Here is a 23,907-nt window from a genome sequence, read left to right on the forward strand (position 1 = left end):
CAAACCCAGCCCTGTCGTCCCTGCAAAGTCCTCCTTAGTAACACGTGGGGGCTTGTGCCAAAATTGGGAGAGGTGTCCCACAGACTAGTCAAAAAACTGTCTGACAGTCATTCTCACAGAATCATACCTTGCAGAAAATGTCCCTGACACCACCATCACCATCCCTGGGTATGTCCTGTCCCACTGGCAGGACAAACCCACCAGAGGTAGTGGCACAGTGGTACATAGTCGGAAGGGAGTTGCCCTGTGAGTCTTCAGCATTGACTCCAGACCCCATGAAGTTGAATGGCGGCAAGTCAGACATGGGCAAGAAAACCTCCTGCTGATTACCACCTACTGCCCTCCCTCGGTTGATGAATTAGTACTTCTCCATGTTGAACACCAATTGGAAGAAGCATTGAGGGTGGCAAGGGCACAAAATGTACTCTGGGTGGGGGACATCAATGTCCATCACCAAGAGTGGCTCGGTAGCACCACTGCTGGCCGAGTCCTCAAGGTCATAGCTGCTAGACTGGGTCTGCGACAGGTGGTGAGGGAACCAACAAGAGGGACAAACCTACTTGACCTCGTCCTCACCAATCTACCTGTTGCAGATGCATCCGTCCATGAAGGTGTTGGTAGGAGTGACCACTGCACAATTCTGGCGGAGATGAAGTCCTATCTTCACGCTGAAGGGACCCTCCATCGTGTTGTGTGGCACTACCACTGTGCTAAATGGGATAGATTTCGAACAGATCTAGCAATGCAAAACTGGGCATCCATAAGGCACTGTGGGCCATCAGCAGCAGCAGAATTGTACTCAACCACAATCTGTAACCTCATGGCCCAGCATTTCCTCCACTCTACCATTACCATCAAGCCAGGAGACCAACCCTGATTCAATGAAGAGTGCAGGAGGGCAAAAGCAGCACCAGGCATACCTCAAAATGAGGTGTCAGCCTGGTGAAGCTACAACACAGGACTAAGAGAATGCCAAACAGTAGAAGCAGCATGCAATAGACAGGGCGACGCGATCCCACAATCAACGGATCAGATCTAAGCTCTGCAGTCCTGCCACATCCAACCGTGAATGGTGGTGGACAATAAAACAACTAACTGGAGAAGGTAGCTCCACACATATCCCCATCCTCAATGATGGGGAACCCAGCACATCAGTGCGAAAGATAAGGCTGAAGCATTTGCAACAGTCTTCAGCCAGAAGTGCCAAGTTGATGATCCATCTCGGCCTCCTCCTGAAGTCCCCAGCATCACAGATGCCAGACTTCGGCCAATTCAATTCACTCTGCGTGATATCAAGAAACGACTGAAGACACTGAATACTGCAAAGGCTATGGACCTTCCTGCCATCATAAGGTCAGAAGTGGGGATATTCAGTGATTGGACAGTGTTCAGCACCATTTGTGACTCCTCAGATACTGAAGCAGCCCATGTCCACATGTAGCAAGACCTGGACAACATCCAGGATTGGACTGATACGTGGCAAGTAACATACGTGCCACACAGGTGCCTGGCCACGACCATCTCAAACGAGAGAATCTGACCGACTCCCCGTGACATTCAATGGCATTGCCATTGCTGAATCCCCCACTAGCAACATCCTTGGGGGTCACCATTAAACAGAAACTGAACTGCAGTAGCCACATAAATACCGTGGCTACAACAGCAGGTCAGAAGCTGGGAATTTGCAACGAGTAACTCACCACCTGACTCCCCAAAGCCTGCCCACCAGCTACAAGGCACAAGTCAGGAGTGTGATGGAATACTCTCTACTTGCCTGGATGGGTGCAGCTCCAACAACACTTAGGAAGCTTGACACCATCCAGAGCAAAACAGCCCACTTAATTGGAACCCCATCCACCACCGACACACAGTGGCAGCAGTGTGTACCATCTACAAGATGCACTGCAGTAACGCACTAAGGCTCCTTCGACAGCACCTTCCAAACCCGCGACCTCTACCACCTAGAAGGACAAGGGCAGCAGATTGGTGAGAACACCACCACCTGCAAGTTCCTCTCCAAGTCGCACTCCATCCAGCCTTGGAACTATATCACCGTTCCTTCACTGTCGCTGGTCAAAATCCTGGAGCTCTTTTCCTAACAGCACTGTTGGTGTACCTACTTACGGAATGTCACGTGGGTAAGAATATAACCAGTTTAACAGTGTTGGATTAAAGGTTCATTGGGGTCTGGAGTGCTTTGGGCAAAGAAGTTTCTTCTGAATTCCCTGTTGGATTTAATAGTGACTATCTTGTATTTGTGGCCCCTACAAAAGCAGGGAGGTTATGCTGAACCTTTATAAAGCTCTGGTTTGGCCACAATTAGAGTATTGTGTCCAATTCTGGTCACCACACTTTAGGAAGGATGTGAGGGTCCTTGAGAAGGTGCAGAGGGGTTTTACCAGAATGGTTCCAGGGATGACGGATTTTAGCTACAAGGTTAGGTTGAAGAAGTTGGGGTTGTTCTCCTTAGAGTAAAGGGAATTGAGGGGAGATTTGATCAAGGTGCACAGGATTCTGACAAGTTTGGATACGGTAGACGAAGAAATACTGTTCCTGTTAGCTGATGGTACAAGGACTGAGGGACACAGATTTAAGGTTTGGAGCAAAAGATACATGGTATTGGGAGGAAGAACCTTTACACAGCAAGTGGTAATGACCTGGAACTTGTTGACTGCGAGGTTAGTGAAAGTGGAGAAGATGAATGATTTCAAAAAGAAATTGGATGGGCACTTGAAAATAAACCTACAGATGTATGGGGATAGAGCTGGGGAATGGGACTCATTGGATTGCTCTAGGGAGAGCCGACATGGACTCCATATGTTGAATGGTCTCCTGTGCGTTATGACTGACCTTTTTGGTCTCCCCCAGAAATGGAAATATCTACCTAATCAAACCCCTTCACAATCTTAAAGACCATAATGAGTACCTTAGCTGTCCCTTCCAGGGATTTCCTGGTGTGTCTGACATCTTGGTGATATTTTTTTTTTTACAGTGCTGCAATGCTGCCCTCGGGTGCTGTTCTAGAGTAAAATGCCAGAATACCTTATCCAAATCTGGTCTCCTAACATCGTGAGTGCGATAAGAGGCCCTGGAAAAGGTTCAGAGGAGGTCACGGGATTGATGCCTTGTTTAAAAGCCGCGATGGGCTTAGAGAAATGCAGCTTTTTACTCTAGCAAAGCTGAAAAGTGAGATTTAATGGAGGTTTTTAAAATAATAGGATTTAGATTCAGTCCATGTGGCTAGGCTGTTCGAGCTGGTTAGGTTAGGGACAAGTAGAAATTACATAAGCAAAGACCTTAGTTAGATGTCAGGAGGTGTTTCATTATACAGTGGAGACTCACTGCAAGCAATTGATAGGGAGATGGATGGGTTCCTGAGTGTGCCTAAGGTAACCAGGTATAGAGGTAGATGCGATATTGGCAGATGTCACTGTCATCTCCTGGAACTTGAGCGAGGCCCATTGTGGGGTGGAGATAAATTTCCCGGAGTGTTTTTTTGCCTAATTTGACCTCAAACTTTTCTCTCTTTTTGCCTGTCCCTGGAGATTGCTTGTGTTTTGGTGGGGGGGCGGGGTTTAAGTTGCAGGGCAGGCTTGCTGGGCAAGCTGGTCTTTTACTGTTGGATTTTTGTTGGTTCATATGAACTGGAGAAAATTAGATTTTTGTCAGGAAATAACTGAGGATCCAGCAGTTAAGTGGTGGCAGTGAGCATCACCAGCTCTTTGGTGTGGCTTATAACAGAAATGGTGTGTGTTTTAGAGGTGCTGTGTGTAGAGCTGAGAGTGCATACTGAGGTGTGGGGTAAATCAGCAATGTACTGACCTCTTGCTTCCTTCTAACGAAACCTTCCCTCTCTGTTCAGGTGATGGGCCCCAGTGTAGAGACTATGTCATCAGTCTAGGAGTGATAAAGCCTCTACTCTCCTTTATTAATCCTTCTATTCCAATCAGCTTCTTACGGAATGTCACATGGGTAATTGTAAATCTGTGCAGAAATAAAGACCCACCACCACCAGCAGAGACCATTCAAGAGGTAGGTTTCATTCACTACTTCCTATTAATGATGTGTGTATTGAAAGAGGCAGGCATTATTTCACCATAAAACCTTATGTAAGAATCCACGGAATCCGTACATTGGGTTTTCTTGCAAATTAACAGGAGCTAACTTGAATACTATGACTGACTATGTTTTTTTAATTTCACTGTTACACTTAATGTAATACTAAACTATTTTCTTCCTGCTTGTGATATGCTCTGGGTAAAAGCAGCTGAGAGGTGACTTGGTGGAAAATTATGGTTTGGGCCTTCGTCGACCAAATGGTGTAAAGGTAAACTTCAGAAATCCAGCAGAGCATGAAAACAGGCTGCTGTATGAGAACTAAACGATAAACACCTTAGCAGAATTTCAGAGGCCCAGATGTAGTTATAGCCATGGAAAGGTAACTGGGTAACAAGGCCAGCATGTTTTTCCTTGCTTTGGCCAGGCACAAGCATTGAAATGTTTACGAGCTTATATGAGTCTGAGCGTGGAAGTCAGACATCTTGAGAATCTGTCCTGGCTTGGGCAGGCAAATGGGTAAATGACATCTTTTATAATCGGGCCGTTAAATAATAGCGGGATAATGTTTGGGTTACATCGGTTTCCATAGTGTAAAGAAAGTATGTGGGAGATGGTGGCATAGTGGTGATGTCACTGGACTAGTAATCCAGAGACACAGGCTAATACTATGGGGACAAGGGTTCAAATCCCACCACAGCAGCTGGTGGAAATCAAATTCAATAAAAATCTGGAATTGAAAGCTAGTCAGTGATAGTGACCATGAAACTACCATCAATTGTTGCAAAAACCCATCTGGTTCACTAATATCCTTTAGGGAAGGAAATCTGCTGTCTTTACCTGGTCTGGCCTACTTGTGACCCCAGACTCAGCAATGTGGTTGACTCTTAACTGCCCTCTGAAATGGCCTAGCAAGCCACTCAGTTGTACAAAATTGCGACACAAAAGTTGAAAAGGCATAAAACTGGACGGAACACCCAGCATCGACCGAGGCACTGGAAATGAAAATGGCAAACTCAGCCCTGTCGACCCTGCAATATCCTCCTTAGAAACAAAATTGTGCCAAAATTGGGAAAGCTGTTCTACAGACTAGTCGAGCAACAGCCCGAAATAGTCATACTCACAGAAACATACCTTACATCCAATGTCCCAGACAGAACCATCACCATTCCTGGGTAAGTCTTGTCCCACTGCCAGGACCGACCCACTAGAGGTGGCGACAGTGGTATACAGTTGAGAGGGAGTGGCCCTGGGAGTCAAAGAACAAGAACAAAGAACAAAGAAAATTACAGCACAGGAACAGGCCCTTCGGCCCTCCAAGCCTACGCCGATCCAAATCCTCTATCTAAACCTGTCGCCTATTTTCTAAGGGTCTGTATCTCTTTGCTTCCTGCCCATTCATGTATCTGTCTAGATACATCTTAAAAGACGCTATCGTGCCCGCGTCTACCACCTCCGCTGGTAATGCGTTCCATGCACCCACCACCCTCTGCGTAAAGAACTTTCCACGGATATCCCCCCTAAACTTTTCCCCTTTCACTTTGAACTCGTGTCCCCTAGTAATTGAATCCCCCACTCTGGGAAAAAGCTTCTTGCTATCCACCCTGTCTATATCTCTCATGATTTTGTACACCTCAATCAGGTCCCCCCTCAACCTCCGTCTTTCTAATGAAAATAATCCTAATCTACTCAACCTCTCTTCATAGCTAGCGCCCTCCATACCAGGCAACATCCTGGTGAACCTCCTCTGCACCCTCTTCAAAGCATCCACATCCTTTTGGTAATGTGGTGACCAGAACTGCACGCAGTATTCCAAATGTGGCCGAACCAAAGTCCTATACAACTGTAACATGACCTGCCAACTCTTGTACTCAATACCCCGTCCGATGAAGGAAAGCATGCCGTATTCCTTCTTGACCACTCTATTGACCTGCGTTGCCACCTTCAGGGAACAATGGACCTGAACACCCAAATCTCTCTGTACGTCAATTTTCCCCAGGACTTTTCCATTTACTGTATAGTTCACTCTTGAATTGGATCTTCCAAAATGCATCACCTCGCATTTGCCCTGATTGAACTCCATCTGCCATTTCTCTGCCCAACTCTCCAGTCTATCTATATTCTGCTGTATTCTCTGACAGTCCCCTTCAGTATCTGCTACTCCACCAATCTTAGTGTCGTCTGCAAACTTGCTAATCAGACCACCTATACTTTCCTCCAAATCATTTATGTATATCACAAACAACAGTGGTCCCAGCACGGATCCCTGTGGAACACCACTGGTCACACGTCTCCATTTTGAGAAACTCCCTTCCACTGCTACTCTCTGTCTCCTGTTGCCCAGCCAGTTCTTTATCCATCTAGCTAGTGCACCTTGGACCCCATGCGCCTTCACTTTCTCCATCAGCCTACCATGGGGAACCTTATCAAACGCCTTACTGAAGTCCATGTATATGACATCTACAGCCCTTCCCTCATCAATCAACTTTGTCACTTCCTCAAAGAATTCTATTAAGTTGGTAAGACATGACCTTCCCAGCACAAAACCATGTTGCCTATCACTGATAAGCCCATTTTCTTCCAAATGGGAATAGATCCTATCCCTCAGTATCTTCTCCAGCAGCTTCCCTACCACTGACGTCAGGCTCACCGGTCTATAATTACCTGGATTATCCCTGCTACCCTTCTTAAACAAGGGGACAACATTAGCAATTCTCCAGTCCTCCGGGACCTCACCCGTGTTTAAGGATGCTGCAAAGATATCTGTTAAGGCCCCAGCTATTTCCTCTCTCGCTTCCCACAGTAACCTGGGATAGATCCCATCCGGACCTGGGGACTTGTCCACCTTAATGCCTTTTAGAATACCCAACACTTCCTCCCTCCTTATGCCGACTTGACCTAGAGTAATCAAACATCTGTCCCTAACCTCAACATCCGTCATGTCCCTCTCCTCGGTGAAGACCGATGCAAAGTACTCGTTTAGAATCTCACCCATTTTCTCTGACTCCACGCATAACTTTCCTCCTTTGTCCTTGAGTGGGCCAATCCTTTCTCTAGTTACCCTCTTGCTCCTTAACATTTACTCTGGACCCCATGAAGTCTTGTGGCATCAGGTCAAACATGGGCAAGGAAGCCGCTTTCCTCTCTCGCTTGCCTCAGTAACCTGGGATAGATTCCATCCGGACCTGGGGACTTGTCCACCTTAATGCCTTTTAGAATACCCAACACTTCCTCCCTCCTTATGCCGACTTGACCTAGAGTAATCAAACATCTGTCCCTAACCTCAACATTAGAATTAGAATTAGAATTAGAATATTACAGCGCAGTACAGGCCCTTCGGCCCTCGATGTTGCGCCGATCATCTGACCTACACTATTCCATTTACATCCATATGTCTATCCAATGACCACTTAAATGCCCTTAAAGTTGGCGAGTCTACTACTGTTGCAGGCAGGGCGTTCCACGCCCCTACTACTCTCTGCGTAAAGAAACTACCTCTGACATCTGTCCTATATCTTTCACCCCTCAACTTAAAGCTATGTCCCCTCGTGTTTGCCATCCTCATCCGAGGAAAAAGACTCTCACTATCCACCCTATCTAACCCTCTGATTATCTTGTATGTCTCTATTAAGTCACCTCTCCTCCTCCTTCTCTCTAACGAAAACAACCCCAAGTCCCTCAGCCTTTCCTCGTAAGACCTTCCTTCCATACCAGGCAACATCCTAGTAAATCTCCTCTGCACCCTTTCCAAAGCTTCGACATCCTTCCTATAATGCGGTGACCAGAACTGCACGCAATACTCCAGGTGCGGCCTCACCAGAGTTTTGTACAGCTGCATCATGACCCCGTGGCTCTGAAACTCGATCCCCCTACTAATAAAGGCTAACACACCATATGCCTTCTTAACAGCCCTATTAACCTGGGTAGCAACTTTCAGGGATTTATGTACCTGGATACCAAGATCTCTCTGCTCATCTACACTACCAAGAATCTTCCCATTAGCCCAGTACTCTGCATTGCTGTTACTCCTTCCAAAGTGAATCACCTCACACTTCTCCGCATTAAACTCCATTTGCCATCTCTCAGCCCAGCTCTGCAGCCTATCTATGTCCCTCTGTACCCTACAACACCCTTCGACACTATCCACAACTCCACCGACCTTCGTGTCATCCGCAAATTTACTAACCCACCCTTCTACACCCTCATCCAGGTCGTTTATAAAAATGACAAACAGCAGTGGCCCCAAAACAGAACCTTGCGGTACACCACTAGTAACTAAACTCCAGGATGAACATTTGCCATCAACCACCACCCTCTGTCTTCTTTCAGCTAGCCAATTTCTGATCCAAAGCTCTAAATCACCTTCAACCCCATACTTGCGTATTTTCTGCAATAGCCTACCGTGGGGAACCTTATCAAACGCCTTACTGAAATCCATATACACCACATCCACGGCTTTACCCTCATCCACCTGTTTGGTCACCTTCTCGAAAAACTCAATAAGGTTTGTGAGGCACGACCTACCTTTCACAAAACCGTGCTGACTATCGCAAACATCCGTCATGTCCCTCTCCTCGGTGAAGACCGATGCAAAGTACTCGTTTAGAATCTCACCCATTTTCTCTGACTCCACGCATAACTTTCCTCCTTTGTCCTTGAGTGGGCCAATCCTTTCTCTAGTTACCCTCTTGCTCCTTAACATTTACTCTGGACCCCATGAAGTCTTGTGGCATCAGGTCAAACATGGGCAAGGAAGCCTCCCGCCTATTACCACCTACCGCCCTCCCTCAGCTGATGAATCAGTGCTGCTCCATGTTGAATGCCACTTGGAAGAAGCAATGAGGGCATCTAGGGCACAGAATGTACTCTGGGTGTGGGACTTCAATATCCATCACCAAGAGTGGCATGGTAGCACCACTACTAACCAAGCTGGCTGAGTCAGAAAGCACATATATGCCAGACTGGGCCTGCGGATTGGTGAGGGAAATATTTACTCGACCTTGTCCTCATCAATCAACCTGTTGCTGATGCACCTGTCCATGACAGTATTGGCAGGAGTGACCACCACACAATCTTTGTGAAACGAAGTCCTGTCTTCACACTGAGGATACCCTCTATTATGTTGTGTGGTTCTACCACCATGCTAAATGGCATAGATTCAGATCCGGTCTGGCAACTCGAAACTGGGCATCCATGAGGCACTGTGGACCATCAGCAAGAGAAGAATTGTATTCAACCACAATCTGTAACGTCATGGCCCAGCATATCCCCCACTCTACCATTACCATCAAGCCAGGGAATTTACCCTGGTTCAATGAAGAGTGCAGGAGGGCATGCCAGGAGCAGCACTGGGGCGTACCTAAAAATGAGGTGTCAACCCAGTGAAGCTACAACACAGGATGACTTGAATGCCACACAGCATAAGCAGCATGCAATAGACAGAGCTAAGCAATCCCACGACTAACGGATCAGATCGAAGTTCTGCAGCCCTGCTACATCCAGTTATGAATGGTGGACAATTAAACAACTAACAGGAGGAGGAGACTCCACAAATATCTCCATCCTCAATGATGGGGGAGCCCAGGACATTAGTGCAAAAGGCAAGGCTAAAGCATTCGCAACCATCTTCAGCCAGCAGTGCTGAGTGGATGATCCATCTCTGCCTCCTGCTGAGGTCCCCAGAATCACAGATGCTAGAACTCAGCCAATCTGGTTCACTCCAAATGATATCAAGAGACAAATGAAGGCACTAGATACTGCAAAGGCCATGGGTCCTCATAACATCCCAGCTGTCGTACTGAAGACCTGTGGTCCAGAACTAGCCGCACCCCCAGCCAAGCTGTTCCAGTACAGCTACAACATTGGCATCCACCCGACAATGTGGAAAATTGCCCAGGTATGTCCTGTTCACAAATGCAGGACAAATCCAATCCGGCCAATTTACTGCCCCATCAATCTATTCTTGATCATCAGCAAAGTAATGGGAAGGTGTCATCGACAGTGCTATCAAGCGGCACTGAAAGAACAATAACCTGCTCACCAATGCTCAGTTTGGATTCCACCAGGGCTGCTCAGCACCTGACCTCTTTGCAGCCTTGATCCAAACATGGACAAAAGAGCTATACTCAAGAGGTGAGGTAAGAGTGATTACCCTAGAATATCAAGGCAGCATTTGACCCATAAAGGAACCCTAGCAAAACTTGAGTCAGTGGAAATCAGAGAAAAATCTGCACTGTTTGGAATCATACCTAGCACAAAGGAAGATGGTTATGGTTGTTGGAGGTCAATCATCTCAGCTCCAGGACATTGCTGTGGGAGTTCCTCAGGGCCCAACCATCCTCAGCTGCTTCATCAATGAACTTGCCTCCATCATAGGGTCAGAAGTGGGGATGTTCGCTGATGATTGTGCACTGTTCAGCACCATTCGCAACTCCTCATACTGAAGCAGTCCGTGTCCATATGCTGCAAGACCTGGACGATATTCAGGCTTGGGCTGATGAGTAGCAAGAAACATGCGCACCATACAAGTGCGAAACAATGATGGTTTCCAACAAAAGAGAATCTAACCATCTCCCTTTGAAATGCACTGGCATTACCATCACTTGATCCCCCACTATCAACATCCTGGAGGTTACCATTGACTAGAAACTGAACTGGGGCAGCCACATAAATACTGTGGCTACAAGAGCAGGTCAGAGGTTGAGTCATAGAGTTATACTGCACAGAAACAGGCCCTTCAGCCCACCGTGTCTGCGCCGGCCATCAAGCCTATCTATTCTAATCCCATTTTCCAGCACTTGTCCCGTAGCCTTGCATTCAATGGTGTTTCAAGTGCTCATCTAAATACTACTTAAATGTATTTAAGGGTGCCTCTACCACCTCTTGAGGCAGTGTGTTCCAGATTCCAACCACCCTCTAGGTGAAAATATTTTTCCTCAAATCCCCTCTAAACATCTGCCCCTTATCTTAAATCTATGGCCCCTGGTTATTGACACCTCTGCTAAGGGAAAAGGTTTCTTTCTATCTACCCTATCAATGCCCCTCATAATTTTGTATAAGTCTATCATGTCTCCCCTCAGCCTTCTCTGCTCTAAGGAAAACAACCCTAGTCTATCAAGTGTCTCTTCGTAGCTGAAATGCTCCAGCCCAGGCAACATCCTGGTGAATCTCCTCTGCACCCTCTCCCGTGCAATCACATCCTTCCTATAGTGTGGTGCCCAGAACTGTCCACAGTACTCCAGCTGTGGCCTAACTAGCGTTTTATGCAGCTCCATCATAACCTCCTTGCTCTTACATTCTATGCCTCGGCTAATAAAGGCAAGTATCCCATATTCCTTCCTAATCACCTTATCTACCTGTGTTGCTGCTTTCAGTGATCTATGGACAGGTACACCAAGGTCCCTCTGACTCTCTCTACTTCCTAGGGTCCTACCATCCATTGTATATTCCCTTGCCTTGTTAGTCCTCCCAAAATGCATCACCTCACATTTCTCAGGATTAAATTCCATTTGCCACTGCTCCGCCCATCTTACCAGGCCATCCATATCGTCCTGTAATCTAAGGCTTTCCTCCTCAGTATTTACGACACCACCAATTCTCATGTTACCTGTAAACTTCCTGATCATACCTCCTATATTCACGTCTAAATCATCAATGTACACTACAAACAGCAAGGTTCCCAGCACTGATCCCTGTGGTACACCACTGGTCACAGGCTTCCAATCGCAAAAACAACCCTTGACCATCACCCTCTGCCTCCTGTCACTAAGCCAATTTTGGGTCCAAATTGCCCTGGATCCCATGGGCTCTTACCTTCTTAACCAATCTCCCATGCGGGACCTTATCAAAAGCCTTACTGAAGTCCATGTAGACTAACTACATCAACTGCTTTACCTCATCTACACATCTAGTCACCACCTCGAAAAATGTAATCAAGTTCGTTAAACATGATCTCCCCCTGACTAAGCTGTGCTGACTATCCCTGATTAGTCCCTGCTTCTCCAAGTGGAGATTAATCCTGTCCCTCAGAATTTTTTCCAATATTTTCCCTACCACTGATGTTAGACTCACTGGCCTATAATTACCTGGTTTATCCCAACTTCCCTTCTTGAATAATGGTACCACATTTGCTGTCCTCCAGTCCTCGGGCACCTCCCCTGTGGCCAGAGAGGATTTGCAAATTTGTGTCAGAGCCCCTGCAATCTCCTCCCTTGCCTCACATAACAGCCTGGGATATATTTCATCTGGGCCTGGGGATTTATCCACTTTTAAGCCCGCTAAAACCACTAATAACTCCTCCCTTTCAATGCTAATTTGTTCAGATATGTCACAATTCCCCTCCCTGATCTCTACACCTACATCGTCCTTCTCCATAGTGAACACCGATGAAAAGTAATCATTTAAAACCTCACCGACGTCCTCCGGCACCACACACACATTGCCACTTTGGTGCCTAATGAACCCTACTCTTTCCCTGGTTATCCTCTTGCCCTTATTATACTTATAACATGCCTTGATATTTTCTTTTATCGTGCCCGCCAGTGTTTTTTCATGCGCCCTCTTCACTCTCCTAATGACTTTTTTAAGTACCCCCCCCCCCCCAACACACTTTCTATACCCCTCTTGGGCCTCCGCTGTTTGCAGCCCCCTGAATCTGCCATAAGCCTCCTTTTTTTTCCTTATTCAATCCTCTATTTCCCTTGACGTCCAAGGTTCCCTGGACTTGTTGGTCCTACCCTTCACCTTAATGGGTACATGTTGGACCTGAACTCTCACTGTTTCCTCTTTGACTCCCACTGGTCTGATGTAGATTTTCCTACAAGTAGCTGCTCCCAGTCCACTTTGGCCAGATTCTGTTTTATCATATTGAAATCGGCCTTTATTTCTTTATATCTTTATTTGTCCTTTTCCTTAACTACCTTAAATCTTAGAGTTATGGTCAGTATCCCCGAAATGCTCCCTCAGTGATACTTCTACCACTTGTCCAGCTTCATTCCCTAAGATTAGGTCGAGTACCACCCCTTCTCTTGTAGGACTTTCTACGTACTGGCTCAAAAAGCTCTCCTGTATGCACTTTAAGAATTCTTCCCCCTTTAAGCCTTTTGCACGAAGACTATCAGAGTTAATATTGGGGACGTTGAAATCCCCGACTATTATTACCCTATTATTTTTACATCTCTCTGAGATTAGCCTACATATCTGCTCCTCTATCTCTCCCTCACTGTTTGGAGGCCTGTAGTACACGCCCAGCCAAGTGATTGCCCCCTTTTTGTTTTTAAGTTCTACCCATATGGCCTCATTTGAAGAACCTTCTAAGACATCATCCCTCCTACTGCAGTAATTAACTCCTTGATCAACAGTGCAATACCACCTCCTCTTTTATCCCCTCCCCTGTCACGCCTGAAGAATCTATATTCTGGAATATTTAGCTGCCAGTCCTGTCCTTCCCTCAACCATGTCTCTGTGATGGCAATAATATCATATTCCCATGTGTTAACCAGTGATTTCAATTCATCTGCCTTACTTGTAAGACTCCTTGCGTGAAAATAGATGCACGATGGATAGGCAGTGGATAATATTCTTCGCTTGTGCCTGAACAGGTCTATATTTGCTCTGCCTTCCAGACTGACTTAAGTTCTCTTCTATATTTGGCTGTGCATCACCCCCTACTGTACCTCCACTTTGTATCCCATCCCCCTGCCAAATTAGTGGAGTTAAGAAACACCATGGGGCAGAAAACGTTTGGTGGGGGTTGTCTCTAGGCCCCCAAACAGTGTTGGAGATGTAAGGGATTGCATTAAACAGGAAATTAGAGATGCATGCAATAAGGGTACAACTGTAATCATGGGTGACTTTAATCTACTTATAGATTGGTCAAACCAAATTTGCAATAATACTGTTTCGGAGGATTTCCTGGAGTGTGTACGTGATGGTTTTTTTAGACCAATACGTTGAGGAACCAACTAGAGAACTGGCTATCCTAGACTGGGTATTGTGCAATGAGAAAGGATTAATTAACAGTCTTGTTGTGCGGGGTGCCTTGGAGAGGAGTAACCATAACATGATAGAATTCTTCAGTATGATGGAGAGGGAAGTAGTTGAATCCGAAACTAGGGTCCTGAATCTAAATAAAGGAAACTAAGAAGATATGAAGCGCAAGTTGGCTATGGTAGATTGGGGAACTTTACAAAAAGGGTTGACGGTGGATAGGCAATGGATAATATTTAAAGAACATGTGCATGAATTACAACAATTATTCATTCCTGTCTGGCGCAAAAATAAAACCTGAAAGGTGGCTCAACCGTGTCTTCAAAAAGAAATTTGCGATGGTATTAGATCCAAAGAGGGGGCATATAAAATTGCCAGAAAAAGCAGCAAGTCTGAGGATTGGGAACAGTTTAGAATTCAGCAAAAGAGAACAAAGAGGTTGATTAAGCAGGGGACAATAGAGTATGAGAGTAAACTTGCGGGGAACATAAAAACTGACTGTAAAAGCTTGTATAATTATGTGAAGAGAAAAAGATTAGTGAAGACAAATGTGGGTCCCTTACAGTCAGAAACGGGAAATTATAATGGGGAACAAAGAAATGGCAGGACAATTAAACACATAAGTTGGTTCTGCCTTCACAAAGGAGGACACAAATAACCTCTGAGAAATATTAGGGAACCAAGGGTCTAATGAGAGGGAGGAACTGAAGGAAATCAGTATTCGTAAAAAAAAAATAGTGCTAGGGGTTAAATGCTGACAAATCCCCAGGGCCTGATAATCTACATCCCAGAGTACTAAAGGAAGTGGCCCTGGAAATAGTGGATGCATTGGTGGTCATCTTCCAAAATTCTATAGCTTCTGGAGCAGTTCTTACAGATTGGGGGGTAGCAAATATAACCCCACTATTTAAAAAAGGAGTGAGAGAAAAAACAGGGAATTACAGACCAATTAGCCATTACATCAGTAGTGGGGAAAATGCTAGAGTCTATTATAAAGGATGTGATAGCAGAACACCTGGAAAACATTTTTTTTAAATTCATTTACGGGATGTAGGCGTCACTGGCCAGGTCAGCATTTATTGCCCATCCCTAATTGCCCTTGAGAAGGTGGTGGTGAGCTGCCTTCTTGAACCGCTGCAGTCCATTTGGGGTAGATATACCCACAGTGCTGTTAGGAAGGGAGTTCCAGGATTTTGACCCAGCGACAGTGAAGGAACAGCGATATAGTTCCAAGTCAGGATGGTGTTGTTGGAGCTATACCCATCCAGGCAAGTGGAGAGTATTCCATCACACTCCTGACTTGTGCCTTGTAGATGGTGGACAGGCATTGGGGAGTCAGGAGGTGAGTTACTCGCCTCAGGATTCCTAGCCTCTGACTTGATCTTGTAGCCACGGTATTTATATGGCTGTTCCAGTTCAGTTTCTGGTCAATGGTAGCCCCTAGGATGTTGATAGTGGGGGATTCAGCGATGGTAATGACGTTGAATGTCAAGGGGAGATGGTTAGATTCTCTCTTGTTGGAGATGGTCATTGCCTGGTACTTGTGTGGCGCGAATGTTACTTGCCATTTATCAGCCCAAGCCTGGATATTGTCCAGGTCTTGTTGCATTTCTACACGGACTGCTTCAGTATCTGAGGAGTCACGAATGGTGCTGAACATTATGCAATCTTCAGCAAACATCCCCACTTCTGACCTAATGATTGAAGGAAGGTCATTGATGAAGCAGCTGAAGATGGCTGGGCCTAGGACACTACCCTGAGGAACTCCTGCAGTGATGTCCTGGAGCTCAGATGATTGACCTCTAACAACCACAACCATCTTCCTTTGCGCTAGCTATGACTCCAACCAGCAGAGGGTTTCCCATTGACCTCAGTTTTGCTAGGGCTCCTTGATGCCATACTCGGTCAAATGCTGCCTTGATATCAAGGGCAGTCACTCTCACCTCACCTCTTGAGTTCAGCTCTTTTGTCCATGTTTGAACCAAGGCTGTAATGAGGTCAGGAGCTGAGTGGCCCTGGCGGAACCCAAACTGAGCGTCACTGAGCAGGTTATTGCGAAGCAAGTGCCGCTTGATGGCACTGTTGATGACCCCTTCCATCACAGTGGCGGGAATTGGCCGGGTTGGACTTGTCCTGCTTTTTGTGTACAGGACATACCTGGGCAATTTTCCACATTGCAGGGTAGATGCCAGTGTTGTAGCTGTACTGGAACAGCTTGGCTAGGGGTGCGGTAAGTTCTGGAGCACAGGTCTTCAGTACTATTGCTGGAATATTGTCAGGGCCCATAGCTTTTGCAGTATCCAGTGCCTTTAGTCGTTTCTTGATATCACACGGAGTGAATTGAGTTGGCTGAAGTCTGGCATCTGTGATGCCAGGGACTTCAGGAGGAGGCCGAGATGGATCATCAACTTGGCACTTCTGGCTGAAGATTGTTGCAAATGCTTTAGCCTTATCTTTCGCACTGATGTGCTGGGCTCCCCCATCATTGAGGATGGGGATATTTGTGGAGCCATCTCCTCCAGTTAGTTGTTTAATTGTCCACCACCATTCACGGCTGGATGTGGCAGGACTGCAGATCTGAGATCTGATCCTTTGGTTATGGGATCGCTTAGCTCTATCGCATGCTACTTACGCAGTTTGGCATGCAAGTAGTCCCGGGTTGTAGCTTCACCAGGTTGACACCTCATTTTGAGGTATGCCTGGTGCTGCTCCTGGCATGCCCTCCTGCACTCTTCATTGAACCAGGGTTGGTCTGGCTTGATGGTAATGGTAGAGTGGGGGATACGCTGGGCCATGAGGTTACAGATTGTGGTTGAGTATAATTCTGCTGCTGCTGATGACCCACAGTGCCTCATGGATGCCCAGTTTTGCATTGCTAGATCTGTTCGAAATCTATCCCATTTAGCACGGTGATAGTGCCACACAACACGATGGAGGGTATCCTCAATGTGAAGGCTGGACTTCGTCTCCACAAGGACTGTGTGGTGGTCACTCCTACCAATACTGTCATGGATAGAAGCATCTGCGGCAGGCAGATTGGTGAAGACGAGGTCAAGTATGTTTTTCCCTCGTGTTGGTTCCCCCACCACCTGCCGCAGACCCAGTCTAGCAGCTGTGTCCTTTAGGACTCTGCCAGCTCGGTCAGTAGTAGTGCTACCGAGCCACTCTTGGTGATGGACATTGAAGTCCCCCACCCAGAGTACATTTTGTGCCCTTGCCACCCTCAGTGCTTCCACCAAGTGTTGTTCAACATGGAGGAGTACTGAATCATCAGCTGAGGGAGGGCAGTAGGTGGTAATCAGTAGGAGGTTACCTTGCTCATGTTTGACCTGATGCCATGAGACTTCATGGGGTCCGGAGTCGATGTTCAGGACTCCCAGGGCAACTCCCTCCCTACTGTATACCACTGTGCCACCACTCTGGTGGGTCTGTCCTGCCGGTGGGACAGGACATACCCGTGGATGGTGATGGAAGTGTCTGGGACATTGTCTGTAAGGTATGATTCCGTGAGTATAACTATGTCAGGCTGTTGCTTGGCTTGTCTGTGGGACAGCTCTCTCAACTTTTGCACAAGCCCCCAGATGTTAGTAAGGAGGACTTTGCAGGGTCGACAGGGCTGGGTTTGCCGTTGTCATTTCCGGTGCCTCGGTAGATGCCGGGTGGTCCGTCCGGTTTCATTCCTTTTTATTGACTTCGTAGCAGTTAGGTACAACTGAGTGGCTTGCTAGGCCATTTCAGAGGGCATGTAAGAGTTAACCACATTGCTGTGGGTCTGGAGTCACATGTAGGCCAGACCAGGTAAGGACAGCAGATTTCCTTCCCTAAAGGACATTAGTGAACCAGATGGGTTTTTACAACAATCGGCAATGGTTTCATGGCCATCATTAGACTAGCTTTTAATTCCAAATTTATTAATTAATTCAAATTCCACCTTCTGCTGTGGTGGGATTCGAACCCATGTCTTCAGATCAATACCCTGGGTCTCTGGGTTACTAGTCCAGTGATAATACCACTACGCCACCGCCTACCCTATACAGGATGGGTTTACGAAAGGGAAATCATGCTTAACAAATCTACTGGAGCTTTTTGAGGATGTAACTAGTAGAATCGATAAGGGAGAACCAGTGGATGTGGTGTATTTGGATTTTCAGAAGGCTTTTGATAAGGTCCCACATAAGAGGTTAGTGTGCAAAATTAAATCACATGGGATTGGGGTAAGGTACTGACATGGATTGAGAATTGGTTGACAGGGAACAGAGAGTAGGAATAAACGGGTCCTTTTCTGGGTGGCAGGTGGTGACTAGTGAGGTACCGCAGGGATCAGTGCTTGGGTCCCAGCTATTCACAATATATATTCATGACTTGGGTGAGGGAACTAAAATGTAACATTTCCAAGTTTGCAGACGACACGGGAATGTGAGCTGTGAGGAGGGTGCAAAGAGGCTCCAATGTGATTTGGACAAGTTGGGTGAGTGGGCAAATGCATGGCAGATGCAGTATAACGTGGATAAATATGAGGTTTCCACCTTGGTTGTAAAACAGAAAGGCAGATTATTATCTGAATGGTGATAGATTGGGAAAGGGGGAGGTGCAACGAGACCTGGGTGTCCTTGTACACCAGTCGCTGAAAGCAAGCAGTTAGGAAGAGGTATGTTGGCCTTCATTGCAAGAGGATTCGAGTACAGGAGCAAGGATGTTTTACTGCAGTTATACGGGGCCTTGGTGAGACCACATCTGGAGTATTGTGTGCAGTTTTGGTCTCCTTATCTGAGGAAGGATGTTCTTGCTATGGAGGGAGTGCAAAGAAGATTTACTCGGCTGATTTCTGGGATGTCAGGATTGACGTATGAGGAGAGATTGGGTCGACTAGGCCTATATTCACTAGAATTTAGAAGAATGAGAGGGATCTCATAGAAACCTATAAAATTCTAACAGGCATAGACAGGCTAGATGCAGGGAGGATGTTCTCGATGGCTGGGGAGTCCAGAACCAGGGGTCACAGTCTCAGGATACGGGGTATACCATTTAGAACTGAGGTGAGGAGAAACTTCTTCACAGAGGGTGGTGAACCTGTGGAATTCTCTACCACAGAAGGCAGTGGAGGCCAAGTCATTAAATATATTCAAGAAGGAGATAGATGTATTTCTTAATGCCAAAGGGATCAAGGGATATGGGGAGAAAGTGGGAACAGGGTACTGAATTAGACGATCAGCCATGATCTTTTTTGAATGGCGGAGAAGGCCCGAATGGCCTCCTACTACTCCTATTTTCTATGTTTCTAAACCACCCCCCCAAACACCACTAGCAAACCTCCCAGCAGGGATGTTGGTTCGGTTCAGGTGCAACCCATCCCACTCCTACAGGTCCCACCTTTGCCAAAAACAGACCCAGTGATTCATGAAACTAAGACCCCCCCCTCCCTCCTGCACCATCTCTTCAGCCACGCATTCATCTGCTCTATCCTCCTATTCCTATACTCACTGTCACGTGGCACCAGGAGTAATCTAGAGATTGCAAACTTTGAGGCCCTGCTTTTTAATCTTCTACCTCGTGCCCTAAATTCTTATTGCAGGACCTTATCCCTCTTTCTACCTATGTCAGTACCAATGTGAACCACGAGCTCTGATTGTTCACCCTCCCTGTTCAGAATGTCCTGCAGCCACTTTGTGACCTCCTTGACCCGAGCACCAGGGAGGCAACATACCATCCTAGAGTCACGTTTGCAGCCACAGAAACGCCTATATGTACCCCTTACAATAGAATCCCCTATCACTATAGCTCTCCCACATTTCTTTCCTCCCCTCCTGTGCAGCTGAGCCACCCGTGATGCCACAGACTTGCTGCATTCCCTGAGAAGCTATCTCCCCCAACAGTACTCAAAGCGGAAAATCTGTTAGAAAGGGAGATGGATCCAGGGGACTCCTGCACTACCTGCCTAGTTCTTCTACTCTGCCTGGTGGTCATCCATTCCCTTTCTGCATGAGCAGTCTTTACCTGCGGTGTGACCGCCTCTCTGTACGTGCTATCCACGATGTCTCAGCCTCATGGATGCTCTGCAGTGTCTCCAGCCGCCACTCCACAACAGGAACGCGGATTTCAAGTAGCTGCAGCTGGAGACACTTCCTGCACACGTGTTCATCCTGGACACTGGAGGTGTCCCTGACTTCCCACGTTACACAGAAGTACTCCATGTAGCCGAGCTGCCCTGCCATGACTTACCCTTAATTTATTTAAACAATTTGAGATTATATACGCTTCAGGACCTTGATTCCCTAAAAACCACTACTCACTATATAAAAAAAAGTAATAATTACTTGTAATTATTAATAAATTACACTAATTAAAATCAAAAAGGTTGGGAATTCTGTAGTGAGTAACCCACTTCCTGTCTCCCCAATACCTGTCCACCATCTACAAGCCACATGTCAGGAGTGTGATGGAATACTCTCCACTTGCCTGGATGAGTGCGGCTCCAACAACACTCAGGAAGCGCGACACCATCCAGGGCAAAGCAGCCCACTTGATCGGCACCCCATCCACCACCTTCAATATTCACTCCCTCCACCACCGGTGCACAGTGGCAGTAGTGTGTGCCATCTACAAGATGCATTGCATCGACTCACCAAGGCTCCTTCAACAGCACCTTCCAAACCCGCGACATCTTCCACCTAGAAGGACAAGGGCAGCACATGCATGGGAACATCACCACCTGCAAGTTCCCCTCCAAGTCACACATCATCCTGACTTGGAACTATATCGTCGTTCCTTCACTGTTGCTGGGTCAAAAACTGGGAACTCCCTCCTTAACAGCACTGTGGGTGTACTCGCACCAGATGGACTGCAGCGGTTCAAGAAGGCAGCTCACCACCACCTTTTCAAGGGCAATTAGGGATAGGCAATAAATGCTGGCCTAGCCAGCGACACCCACATCCCATGAAAGAATGGAAAAGAAAGTATAAGAGGAGATTGCCAGAGCAGAGACTGTAGACGTACTACGTGTTGCATTGATTGATGCAACAGCACCTGGAGCACGAGCAATAATGTGGAGATTGCACTTCTACCTAGGAAATAATGGTAATACTGTTGCGCTTTGATACTACTGTTGAGACATTGATATGTGTCAAGTCTGTCTTAAACAAAATAAAATATCACCATTGTCATCAATAAGGGTCATCACTTTGAATCATTTCAGAAATTGAGAATAAGGGGTTAAAGGGTTAATTGACTCTGATACCCCAAATTCCAACACAACATTTATTTATTTTATTTAGAGATACAGCACTGAAACAGGCCCTTCGGCCCACCGAGTCTGTGCCGACCAACAACCACCCATTTGTACTAATCCTACATTAACCCCATATTCCCTACTACATCCCCACCATTCTCCTACCACCTACCTGTACTTGGGGCAATTTACAATGGCCAATTTACCTATTAACCTGCAAGTCTTTGGCTGTGGGAGGAAACTGGAGCACCCGGCGGAAACCCACGCGGTCACAGGGAGAACTTGCAAACTCCGCACACGCAGTACCCAGAACTGAACCCGGGTCGCTGGAGCTGTGAGGCCGCGGTGTGAACCACTGTGCCACCCCTCTTGCAGCATGTCCTGCTCTGCAGTTGTTCTTTCTTGCTAGATTTTTGGTCTAACAGTTACTAGAGGTCTGATTCTGGGGCAGGGGCAGAATGGCACTGTCAGTACTTCCTCTGTTTGAGTGGAATGGTTTGCCAGCTGCAGTGAGCAGATTCACTGGACCCCCTGAACACAGACTGTGATGGAGGGGTTGTGCCTGTCAGCTGCTGGCTGATGTTTACGGTGTCTTTTATTGCACAGTAAATGTATGTTGGAGTTGATCCACAGCAGCCCAGAGTCCTGGAAATACTGATTTGCAACAAGCTGATGAAAGGCATTGAAGTGGTGATGTTTATCCCAGAACCTACAGGACTCCGTTCCTTATGTCACTTTGCTGATACCAACTGAAATGAAGCACAGTTGAGTTTTATGGAGGGTATTCCTGTTACTAAAACATGGTAATGGAATACTGAGTATGTTTTAGAATAATACATGGTATTATCAATCTCCAACGTGGTCTTGGTACATTACCTTTTGTTGCGATGGGGATTTTTTCTTCCATTTTGAGCGCAAAACAATTTGGCAATGAAGCTGTTGGATTTACCTTTGAGGCAGAGTTGAATTGAACAGGCCAGTGATTTTAATGGATTCTCTTTGTTCTGCAGCTGCTGCCAGCTTTGGGTGTATTAATACAACACAGTGATACAAATGTAAGTATTTAGAAAATTCATCCTGCCGTTCGAAAACCCTGACACTACTCTCTGAAATTTCTTGCCTTAACCACCATTTATTATTTCAGATTCTAGTTGACACAGTCTGGGCTCTGTCCTATTTGACAGACGGAGGAAATGAACAGATTCAAATGGTGATAGACTCTGGTGTAGTGCCTCATCTAATCCCACTTCTTAGCTGTCAAGAGGTAAAAGTTCAGGTAAGCTCAATAAAAACTACAAGGCTTCCCATCAACTAGAGTGATGAGCCAGTGCAATTAGTCATTTGTACAGATTGGTACAGTGATGGCCGGTGAGATCGTGCTTTGTATGGACTCGTCACCATTTTGTTTGTGGAGTAAACCAGAGAATGAAGAAAGAAATGTAGTTTATATTCTTCAATGCATATCCCTGTAATCTTCACTGCACACAGACAAGCTACACTAGTCAAACATTGAGTTAACATTAGATTCTGCAGCTGCCATTGTGAGAGTAATCGGTCTCTGCTGACTTTGTCCACGTAACTGGAAGCATAGTTCTGGACGCAGAAACCAAACACAAGTTTATTAAGGGTTAAATGCGCATACTCCCAGAACTCATGGCATTGCCATTATTCTTCTAACTTGGCTTTATAACCCTCGCTCTTTTTATATCTTCATAACTCCATTACTTTACATACACTCCACGACTCCTACAGGCTCTGTCCTCCTTACAGTTCACAATACTTCCAAGTTTTGTGTCACCTGCAAATTTTGAAATTATAGCTGCACACCCCAAGTCTAGGTCATTAATATATATCAAGAAAAGCAGTGGTCTAACAATGACCCCTTGGGAACCCCACTATATACCTTCCTCCAGTCCGAAAAACACTACTCTCTGTTTCCTTTCAGCCCACTTTGTGTCTATGCCACCGCTGTCCCTTTTATTCCATTGGCTTCAACTTTGGCAAGCCTATTCTGTAGCACTTTATTGAATGCCTTTTGGAAGTCCATTTACACTACATCAACTGCGCTCATCAACCTCTCTGCTACCTCATCAAGTTAGTCAAACACAATTTGCCCTTAACAAATAAAAGCAAAATACTGCAGATGCTGGAAATCTGAAATAAAAACAAGAAATGCTGCAAATACTCAGCAGGTCTGGCAGCATCTGTGGAGAGAGAAGCAGAGTTAACGTTTCAGGTCAGTGACCCTTAACAAAATCTGTGCTGGTTTTCCTTAATTAACCCACATTTGTCCAAGTAACTGTTAATTTTGTCCAAGTAACTGTTAATTTTGTCCCAGGTTATTGTTTGTAAAAGCTTTCCCACCACTGAGGTTAAACTGACTGGCCTGTAGCTGCTGGGCTTTTCCTTGCACCCTTTTTTGAACAAGAGTGTAATATTTGCAAATCTCCAGTTTTCTAGCACCACCCACCCCTGTATCTAAGGAGGATTGGATGATTATGGCCAGTGCCTCTGCAAGCTGCACCCTTATTTCCCTCCATATCCTTGGATGCATCTGATCTGGTCCTGGAGATTTATCAACTTTAAGTACAGTCAGCCTTTCTAATACCTCCTCTTGATCAATTTATAGCCCATCCATT

At 46.2% G+C, this 23,907-nt stretch overlaps 1 protein-coding gene across 5 annotated transcripts in view; it reads left to right on the forward strand.

The window, feature by feature from the left end:
• LOC137377460 (importin subunit alpha-4-like) overlaps nt 1-23,907 on the forward strand; it is a 125,567-nt gene that overhangs the window by 81,705 nt on the left and 19,955 nt on the right. For all 5 annotated transcript variants that reach the window (XM_068047053.1, XM_068047055.1, XM_068047054.1 and 2 more), the window contains 3 exons: nt 3,863-4,032; nt 22,279-22,323; nt 22,413-22,544. In XM_068047053.1, the coding sequence (XP_067903154.1) occupies nt 3,863-4,032; nt 22,279-22,323; nt 22,413-22,544 (347 nt within the window). The remainder of the gene's footprint in view (nt 1-3,862; nt 4,033-22,278; nt 22,324-22,412; nt 22,545-23,907) is intronic.

Source organism: Heterodontus francisci, chromosome 15 (assembly GCF_036365525.1).
Source record: "Heterodontus francisci isolate sHetFra1 chromosome 15, sHetFra1.hap1, whole genome shotgun sequence".
Classification (NCBI taxonomy): domain Eukaryota; kingdom Metazoa; phylum Chordata; class Chondrichthyes; order Heterodontiformes; family Heterodontidae; genus Heterodontus; species Heterodontus francisci.